The 11,325-nt window shown below is 33.5% G+C and overlaps 1 protein-coding gene across 1 annotated transcript in view; it reads right to left on the reverse strand.

Annotated features, from left to right (window-relative positions):
• Positions 1-3,433: 3,433 nt before the first annotated feature.
• The window catches only part of LOC117318507, an 8,937-nt gene continuing 1,045 nt past the window's right edge, over positions 3,434-11,325 (reverse strand). The window contains exons 2-7 of the mRNA XM_033873485.1: positions 10,389-10,437; positions 6,347-6,565; positions 6,092-6,159; positions 5,545-5,816; positions 5,159-5,224; positions 3,434-4,393 (exon numbers count right to left, since the gene is read on the reverse strand). Coding sequence (XP_033729376.1) covers positions 3,574-4,393; positions 5,159-5,224; positions 5,545-5,816; positions 6,092-6,159; positions 6,347-6,565; positions 10,389-10,437 — 1,494 coding nt within the window. The 3' untranslated portion in view covers positions 3,434-3,573. The remainder of the gene's footprint in view (positions 4,394-5,158; positions 5,225-5,544; positions 5,817-6,091; positions 6,160-6,346; positions 6,566-10,388; positions 10,438-11,325) is intronic.

The following is an 11,325-nucleotide window of genomic DNA, read 5'->3' on the forward strand; positions in this document are numbered from 1 at the left end:
ATTCTATCATTACAAGTGTGTCAAAATCAATCGTTTTAACAGAGTAAAATAACCTTAGTTATCAGAGAATGTTTTAGAATAAAAAAGATCCATGGACATTGAAGATTCACGACAAATAATGAATTAGAAATCTCAAAAGTTCAAACGTGAAACCAATCGCTGGTAAATAGTTAATTTCGGTATGTGTTGTTTTAAAATGAAAAGTGATAAATAATTGCTTGGTTGAGGTAATACACTCTATGACTGTCTTTGGACACACACATCTTAGGTTAAGTACCTCTAAATATAAATCTCCGTAATCTTAATAATTTTGATAGATTTTAAAATAAATCATTATACTTCACTCGTGTAGATAAACAAAGAATTGTGGTTACAGAGTCGGAATTACAATTGATGAATATATCAGATGGGAATTCTCATTTTTATGAAAATGTAAAATCTCTTTGTCATTTGTAGTGCAACTGAATATTCATAACTTTTTATCCTCTGATAAACAACATATTCCTGATTATCTAGCATGGAAACATATATTACATGATGTCTTTTGAAAAAGAGTTATGAGGATGAACAAAAAGATATATTCACTTCAATAAACGTAAGCATGATACATCCTATTTTGAAGGTTCGAAGTGCATATAAAGTAAACAATATATATATATATAAATGTCACTCCTATCGTTGCAATATTCAAAGAACTGATGTTCAATAAATATAAGAACTTATCTGAAAAACCTCAACATCAAGAAATAAAGAACTGTATAGATCAATCATGCATTCAATATAGAACTAATACCGATATTAATCTTGTTTATTGATGAAGTATTTACTCTGTTTAAAGTATTTTCTATATATACTTGTACATAATTATTAATATAAAACCATAAGACGTGGATAATTTCATATCTACACATATCTAAAAGTTATTCCCAGTACCTATATGTGCATTACATGTATTTGAATAAATTGGCACTGGTGTGTACAAATGTGCATTATAGAGAAAGGTCTTTAATTAACATTATAATTGTGTCCATATATTTTGTGTACATAGAAATAACATGCCAATTTAAATGAAAGTAATGATGGTATAACATTATCTGTAAGACGATGAATATTGATGATGAGGATAAATACAATACATTTTGTAAGTCTATAGATATAGATATCAATTTAAATAATGTTGAAAATTGAGTGCGAGGATGGTTGCTATCGCTCTAGTACGTTTATACAATAGATGGCGAGTTAAAGGAGACGGTATTAATGTCAATGATGATGATGTAAGTCTATCTGCAAGATGAGGAATACTGAGGGTGAGACAGAGTGTCACAGATTTTGTATATTAATGGTGATGTGGGCGAATGTTTTATATCATATCCAACTCATAATTTTAAACATGATCAATATATAATTACTCATGTATAAATACAAAAACTGATGAAAAAAAAACAAAAAAAACATAATTTCCAGTATTTGAAACAACCTACAGGATGTTTATACTGGATTGAGCCTGGCATGAAATGTTTGGCAACCACTGCTTTGCCAGCAAATTAGTAAATCAAAAATAGATATATAGCCTGATAGGTATTTATTGAATATATATATATAGGTATGGATTTGGTAAGTCAGTTTGAGCTTTTGTTCAAATTCATACGTAATAGTAATTAATAGGTGAAAAAATCAGAATTTTCGGAATATAAACTACGGAATTCACTCAATTTTAAAATAGTTACACTAGAAGAAGTTTGAGCTGAAGGACCCAACTTTTTATGTTCTATAAGTAGCCATCTTGGTTATACCGATTCAATTATCCATACGAAGACAATTCAGTTTAATAAGAAGAATTTCGATTGGTAATTTTAAATAATAGAAATAGCGTCAAAGTCAAACGGAGGGACATTGCTTCAAAGGGAATACAATTCGTGAAATGAAGAGAAGATTCCGTTGGTAGAGGGGGGGGGGGGGGGGGGGGGCATTAAGTTAGCAAAGCTAATTTCTATAAACTGAAAACATCTTTCTATCACAGATTTCACCAAAATATGTGGACGTGTTCGCTAGGTTAAAATAAAACTGAATAAAAACTCCCAAGCTCCCATTGAAGCTGACCATTTTTCAAAAATGTTGTCGACATACGAGCGTACATGTTCATATATCACAAAAAATAAATTGAGAGTGATTGTCAATTTAGTAAATGACTTAAATGTCCAGAATAAAATTGGTTGCCTTGAATGATAACAAAATATATTTTGTTAAATTATTACATAAGCAAGCACGACCTCAATTATGAAAGATTAAAAAGATTTCGCAAAAAGAAGGCGAAACAAACAAGGCAATGCCTTAGCATATAGTTTGATAGTTTGCATCAAGCAAATCTATACAATTTCAATCAACAAAATCAAAACACCAAAAAATTGGCAATCAAAAGGGATACGTCATCACAATTAAGAGCGGAACGAGGAGGGGGTGGTGGCGGCGGCAATAAAGCTAATTTATATGCATTGAAAACATCTTTCTATCACAGATTTCACAAAAATATATGGACGTGGTCGCTAGGTTAAAATAAAATTGAATAAAACTTCACAAGTTCCAATTGAATAATAATAATAATAATGGTTTTTATTTATACTTGATAACATGTTGAGCTTAAAAGCTCGTCTTACACATGGTCAAGATAAGTAATAAAATATACAAGATTTACAACATATAAAAGAATAATACTCTAACATATGATATAAAATAAAACCTAATTTTGGAGCTGTCATTAAATGTAAAGGATAAAAGTACAACTACGGCAAGATTACAGATTACTCCATAAAAAAGTTCTTTGCTGCTTTCTTAAAAGATAAAAGTGTTGAACAGTTTCTCACATTACTTGGTAAAAGATTCCATGTATGAGCTCCTTGATATTTAAAAGATTTTTTGAAAGTATTTGTATGGTGAGATGGTAAGTATAAAACATTTGTGGTTGAGAATCTGGTAGACCTACAATGGACATCAGATATGCTAGTAAAACAATTTAAATTTTGTGGAGCTAGATCGTTAAGTATCTTGTACATAAAAACAGACTGACTATATAAAATCCTTTTGCTAAAAGGCAGCCATCTTAGTAATTTAAACATGTCATTAGATGGAGTTAAAAAGGTGATCATTTTCCAAAGATGTCGTCGACATACGAGCGCAAATGTTCATATATAACAAAAAAAAGACTAAATTGAGAGAGATTGTCAACTTGATAAATGACTTAAATCTCCAGAATAAAATGTGTGTGTATCATCAGACACATGCTAAGTGAGAGAATATGATTATTCCATACTGAAGCCAGATACTTTGAAACATCTCTGTTGGTGATAAAAAGTAACATGCAACTAAATTTTAGAGCTGAGAGAGCCGTACATACATATTAGTAGCCGTGTTTACATATGTTTCTAAGTAAATCTTTCTGAGTGAATCCTTATGATATGTTTCTGAGTGAAGCTTTATGACATGTTTCTAAGTAAATCTTTCTGATATGTTTCTAAGTAAATCATTCTGATATGTTTCTAAGTAAATCCTTCTGATCTGTTTCCGAGTGAATCTTTCTTATATCGTAATGCCATGGACCATGTCTAATCCATCTTTCAAACTTCGAGTCAATACCGCGTTCCTAGAGAAACTTTCGGGAATTGCTCCCTTTTGTTTTATGTCGATATCTTTTGATACAATAGAGAGCAACTTAACAGCTTTGTTGTTTATGTCATTCGGATCATAGAAGAAAACGATGGCTCCACTATCGCCAGGTTTAGCAAAGACTGGATGGGCCGTGTTTCCGCATATAACAATGCCTTCCTCTTTAGATGCCCTGGCAACACCAGAGTATACAACTCCTGAAGTAGCTTGTGTTTCTGCTCCTATTTTATGTACCGGCCAGTTTTGTAATTCATCTCCCCGATATACAGATGCCTCGCAAACTTCTCCATTTTCGTTTTGAAAACTTTTCACACAACGAGAACTCTCATTCTCACTTACGTCTATGATTGCAATGTCTACATTTTCTAGCTCATGACTCTCTGCGCACGTTCCAAACTCTCGCGAATTTTCTATTTGGATTCGCTGTTCCGTTTTTACAAAATGTCCCGCGGTGATTGCAACCAATCCTGTGCCATTTCGTCTGCCAAAACAGCCAAGTGTTCCCCGTGTGTTCGTTTCTGCGTTAGTAAGCTGATCACCTCGAGCTGTTAGGTTTGATGTCTTTATTGATTCTACCCATAAGATCTCCGATTGATCATTTAGATATCTGCTCAAGCACTTTTTAATACAACTCGCAATTTTCTTTCTGTCAGTATGTTCTTTAGGCTCGGCTACTAATAACAGGAACCCGTCAGCTGTGTTGCAAAAGCCCTGGACACCACATCCCTGCAGACTAAACAAAAGACAAGTCCAGAATCACTGAACAATTCATTATAGAAGTAAAATAATGAAGAAACGAGTAAAAAAATGTAAAAGCAAAGCCTATTACAAAGAAAGATTTTTTGTGTGCATAATTTACTATTAATAAGCATTTTCTATTCTTTTCAATTAGATGAAGTAATAAGCTTCCCTTTGAGTTAACAATGGACTATTTTATAGAAATACTCATTTCTTGGAATAGCCTATTCAAATCTACGTTCCTAACTTGAGAATTACTGATTCCCCAGTTAATTATTCCCAATAGTATCAAATGTTAAAGAGGTTAATGTTGGCAATGATGAGAAAATAATATATTAGAAACTTTGAAAAGTGATTAGACGTGTTTTTTAATGTAAACTTTATTTACTTAACAACCATTGTGAAACAAGTTATCAGCTTATATATAATAATCACTCTTGCTGGCTTTGATGGCAGCATTCGAGGTACTGTGGGAGGAAATCGGAGAACCTGGAGAAAACCCAAATGGTCGGGTAGGTGACCCCATACATTTCACGTTTGAACGTGGAATCAAAACTGTGAGACTAAGTGAAAGGCGAATGTGTTACCAACGTGCAACCCGACCACTCATGTTAACGCAAAACACAACAAATCAATACGTAAAAATAATATGTATCAATATTTTTAGGAAATGAAAATTTTGAAATTTGAAACGTTTTCAAAGTATAATCCAATTAATGGAGCTATACCATTCCATCAAAGTAATAATTCATCCATCTACCGTTTGTCTTGTAGTCTCTCTTTAATATTTCGAGAGGAGGGAAACTGGAACTTGTTGTGGTGCATTCTGAAATTGAATATCATAAATATTTTCATTGAGAATATTTTGCTTCTTGATCTTAGACATATTGGCAGCTAAAACATGTAAAATACAAAGTAGTTAACAGAATTTACAAAAGTCGTAAACTTCAGTTGCACCATCAGAGGAAAACATCAGAGGGGGGCAAGGGATAAGCAAACATATATCATAAGTACTACGGTGATGCCAGGTTTTACTTTGTAATAATCTTGGAAGGAGGATTTGCACAATCTTCAGGAGAACTACATCATTAGCATTGAAGTGATCTTAAGAAAATCAATATTGCATGTGGTGATTAATAGACTTACGGCTGATCGTCGGATGTGCGGAAGGCAGAGATGCCGTGCTCCGGTAGTTTTCTCACAAGAAGAGAACGTATCTCTAAATTTATCGTCTCCAACTGATCTCGTTGTTGTTCCACGCTTCCTGCGATGAGGGATTGGACATATTTGTAGGCCCGTTCAGCGTAAGCAAATATTTCTTTTTCAAACGAAATTGTCAGGAATCTTTTAACATCGGAATGCATGTTCAAGTTTTCAACTGTCTCTGTAAGATACAATACTTCATCCTGCTCAGGAATCTGTTGACAAAATAGAAGCAATTCAACAAAGTGTATTATAAATAACATGTTTTAACGTGAAATGATTTGATTTGAACTTTTATATTTTGTCACAATCCAGCGACAATAAGGTTTCTACATACGAAGTAAAACACTGTGCCCGGTATGTTATCTTGTACGAGCATTCAGTCGGTAAAAGTAGGTTAAATTATTTTTCTTCGAATTAAGAATAAAAACATCATCATACAGCTGTTTCCTTCTCACACAACTGTTGACTGCTGAAATAAAATATGTACCTTGATAGGTATGTCCTCTGTCGGGAAAAGGCTTATCCATCTCGTCTTGTCATTCTCATTCTTTAGTCCTTATAATGAAATATCAAAAAGAGCTACCTTTATAGCCGATGCAGTACTGGTGAATTGTCAAATTTTCAAGGCAGTTCACTTTCGTCAAAACACGAATATAAACAACTAACATTTTAGATATATATATATATATATAATGATCATTTTACAGTGTATTGGCCATTATAACAAAGTAAAACGTTTTACCTTTTGTAACATCCGTTATCGTCTCACCATCATTTAGGTTATCAGGCGCCCTGGCTGTGGGTACCAACGCCATAAACGAGACATCTTTAGATGTGATGATACATGGCTCACGTAGATCTGTGTTTTGCAGTCCTTTGCATATCCTTTGTGCAATTGTTGCGTTGTAATCCAGTCGTTCGAAGTCTTTTCTGTGCACGACATACTTCACGATTCTGTAGTCTGTATATAAACAATAGACCATGGTGGTCTTATTGGATATTCATATTCATCAAGGTTGAAAACTCTCTAATATTTAGACTGTGATTAAAAATTGAGTATTTTGCTTGACGAAAGCTTTTTATGGTTATCTGGTTTGGGGTACGATATAACTACTTCGATTGAGGAAAACGTGCTAGTGATCTTTTCCCCAACAAAGTGGGTTACTGCTGAGCCTATAACCAGAACTTTTGGTAGGACTTCAGGCATAATTGGCGCATTTGATAAGTTAAAAAGGAGGTGGTGCATGGCGGCCCACGGCCGAATCTTATTTTATGCATGATATTATGATAGACTTTCACCAAACCAAATACAGGTCATTTTAGACACTAAAACGAAAAATGGCAAATGATGTATACGCAGCGCCACCTAACATGATTTCTGTAAAAAATGTGTACCCTCCCTTTTAAATTCAATATATTTCTCGTACAAAAGTATTTGATAAATTTCATATTGCATTGATAGTCTCATGTGATGTTATATTTTATAAAAAAACATGTGTGTTTAGTATGAATTTGTATAATAGAAAGTGTAATTACAGTTTTTTTAACAAAAGTATCAGTAAAAAAATTACCTTCTTGAAATTTTCTTTTATTTGTTAAGTAGATAAAATGTAATAATCGTTGGAGTACTATCACATTTTGCTTTTTAAAAACATGTTTGCATATTAATCTTAATACACAACCAAAAAAAATCATGAAAAATTACTGGATAACAAAAGATTTTTGCATACAAAGAAAGGTCATGAAGTAAATTGTATTAAAAACCAAGGGTTAAAAAGGAGCACCCTGTCTGACACAAGCAATAAGGTCTGAATGCATTGTTATTTTTGTTGGATTTTTAGCATTTGCCTCTATTTTTCAGTACCTTCGGTACTTTTATATATTGTCAAAAATTGGGGGTGTATGCATTTAACATAATATCCAGTAATTCACCAAATAAATTTGTTTCATTAAATGTTTATGAATATCCATAGATTATTTCTAACCGGAAATTTTGATAGTACTCCATTAATAACTTTTTGGTATTAGACTTTAAATGAAAAGTTAAAAACAATGATTTTCACAAAGAAGACATCAAATTAGGCTGAAATTTAATTTTAGTGTCACGGAGCGTGATGATTCATATACAAAATTAAACCTGAAACAAATGGGGTGAGTTTGTTTCACAAATAGGAATTAAAAATGTGTTCTATAATGATTAGTGGTCAAAACATTAGCTTCTTATGCAGTTTGATGGGAAAATAATGAAATCACCAAAAAAAGAATGTATACATTGAGGAATGGAAATAAATTCCTCCCACATAATCGGGGATATTATGCTTTTGACAAAAATATGTTTCCCGGAAAAAGATCGCTGTGGGCCGATTTAGCCCTTCCATGCACCACCTTCTTTATCACATGATACCCTCTTGATACTATAGAGGGTCTTTGATATTTCTTAAAGGCAAGCTGACAACCCTAGTATAGCGCTTCGAAATTAAAGCAAAGCTTAAAGGGGCTTTAACAAATATCCCTAAACGACCACTAGCAGGATGTTCTTTTGGGATGTTTACGATATCAACAAATCCTTATCAGGGGAAATAACTCTTTGGTGAACCAAAAGGACGTAAGCATTAATTGGAAATTTGGGAATGGTTTTTCCAATAAAGCAGGGAACATTCAATAAAATATACATCTGATTTTGATATTTATTTTAGTTTTTTTTTCTTTTACGACATATACCGTATGTCGGCGCAATCTTAATATTACGGTGCTGTAAAATGTTGTAAGACGTCGTGTACAGTAAAATGTTTTTAACATATGATAATGCACGAAAGAAGAAGTAATGAGTTACATGACCAGAAATAGAAAGACAGTAAAATTGTCTCGAGATCTTGACAAGAAATTAAACCTGTCTTGTGCTATTAAAACAAGTTGAATTCGTTGAGTGACTATAGCTTAGCAGTGATTATGTACATGTAGTAGACTGTCATATCATTTCCATGCTTGTTGGATTAAATGTCATAACAGAAATAAGTACAAAAATCAAACATTGATTAATGATTTCATTTCAAAAGAGCCTGTTTTTAAAGTCTGTCCAATCTGAGATCTCCTGTACACACATATATGTTTGCAATGTTTGCATGGTTACTAATCTATACCTGAAAATCTAATCTAATGTAAGATAGAATTTTACTATGCTGTTTAACACTGGCATTGGATATAGTGCTCTTAGCACAGCGAAATCTGCAATATCGCCAATCTTCGGGTTAACGATTATATTGCCAACAGTCCGCTTATTAAGTGGTTTATTTAATACTGATATAAGTCAGTTAATTATCAAACGGTCATTATAAAAATGTTAACATAGCCATTGAGGCAATATACCTAATAATATACTACGTACAAAATAAACTATTCAAGTTTTGTATTCTATTTGATTTTCAGTTTATATCTCCCACACAGCCCGCATTGCTGCATTCACAATAACGGCCATCACTTTGAGGAATGGAACACTATGGGAAAGTAATATATATAATTTCAATTTAATATTTAATGTGCTATTTCGGATTTAATTCAATCGCAAAAATAACTGATGTTTATCATTGCAGGACATATACACAGCACCGAGAAAAAGTGATAGATTCCTGTAGTAATAATTTAAGTGACCCGACTAGGACAGACCAGGGAATTATTGAGGCTGTTTCGAGACATATTGGTCTCAAATTTAATCCACCCTAAAAGGACAATTTAATAAAACGATAAACATTAACCTGCTTTTATTTATGCCAAATGGAGATCTTCTGTTACAAATCTTGTTTAAAAATTTTGTTTTTGTTACAGTATACACATTTTTGAACGGTTTAATGAATATCTGAACATGTATCTGGCTTAAGTAGTATTTATACTTCCGGAAAAATGAAATCACTCCGAAACTTTCATAGGAGACGCGCTGATTGGCTGAGCTCAAAGGTCATGCTGATATGACCTCATGCGGGGTATTGTTAGATCTTGTATGTTAAGCATACCATAGAGGAACGGAAATAACAAGTCTAATTTTAATTAGTTGAAGTCGTATCGACATATTATTGAGCATGTTTCGGGAAACATCAAAATAACGTTTCGGTATTTTCTTTCACAGTTAAAAGTCTTAGATTACTAGGTAACGCCCATACACCTGTTAACTTTAAAATAACCGTCGTTATATGACCATTGATGTTAACATTAATAAATACTGAAGCAAGCATTTAGATACATGTAATAACAGAGTCATACCAAATAAAAAACAATAGCAATTGTTACGTTAGTTAGTGAGAGTTTTCTTTAAGAAGACAAGCATCCCTTAATAAAGAGTACAGTAATGCATACCTATTTCACGACTTAAACAAAGAAAACAAAGTCAACATAATGGGGTTTTTTTTACACCACGGACATTGTTTGTTACTGTCTATTTGTTGATACTACTCGTTAGTTATAAGAGTGATTTTGATATGATCGACTGACGAAGAAAACAAATTTACATGGAGCGGATCATACAACACTTTCAACTCAAGTACCTCAGATACTGCAATCGGGGTAATCTTTCGTAAGGAAAACATTAACTTGTTCTAGAAATGTAAAATTTTATTTTGACAGTCATATCAGATTTCAAATGCAATGATTTTGTACAGACATTACCCGTTCTTGAAATGTTTTCAATTATTTTTTTGAATCGCTGTTATAACGGTTATTAAACTTATCGGAACACGTATCAGATGTTAAATCAAGGAATGATTAATTCACAACCAGTAAAAAGATGTACTTACCTGATCGGGATCGTTTGACTCTTGATTCGTCTGACCGTTTTTGGAGTGACTAGATTGAAAATAAGGACCTCTTTCATTATGGCTATTTTATATTTAGCATCAACTAGCTATTATAACTCTATAAACGTTAAATGAAAGCTGTTTGGACTTTTATATCATCGTAACAGCTATGATATCAAATATTTTACTCCATCATAATTGAAATCGTTTGTTCGACGCCGATCCTCGATCCCTTTCAGTGTCGGTACGTTTTTCAACAACGATCATACTTGTCAGTAGAAACATATAGACAAGGGGTAATATACAGGGATGTGTTATTCAGTTTCCTAGCTTTTGTAAGAACGGGACAGATAAATATATCGTGAGCTAATCACGTGCTGCAGATTTTCTATCAGAGTCTCCTGAATTAGACCATTAAAATTAATTTTATTTACAATTCCACACCCGACCACTCCCCCAGTATCAAAACCCTCCGCTGAGTGACGATGACTGTTTCAAGCGCTATAAAAAGGCCACACCCAATCGCTTTTTCAACTGAGTGAATTGGACTGTATCAAACACTATATACGAGTAATACAACCCGCCTTTTCAGCTTGGTGATAGCGACTGCATCAAGCACTATACACAAGTTATACCAACCCGCTGTCTCAACTGAGTGACAGGGACTGTATCAAGCACTACATACATGCTACACCAACTGGCTTTGTTAGCTGGGTGACAGCGACTGCATCAAGCAGCACCATACACAAGTTATACCAACCCGCTGTCTCAGCTGAGTGACAGCGACTGTATCAAGCACTATACACAATTTACGTCAACTCGCTGTCTCAACTGAGTGACAGGGACTGTATCAAGGACTATACACAATTTACGCCAACTCGCGGTCTCAACTGAGTGACAGGGACTTTATCAAACTCACACGCAACTGGTCAACGTA

Source organism: Pecten maximus, unplaced genomic scaffold, assembly GCF_902652985.1.
Source record: "Pecten maximus unplaced genomic scaffold, xPecMax1.1, whole genome shotgun sequence".
In the NCBI taxonomy this organism is placed as follows: domain Eukaryota; kingdom Metazoa; phylum Mollusca; class Bivalvia; order Pectinida; family Pectinidae; genus Pecten; species Pecten maximus.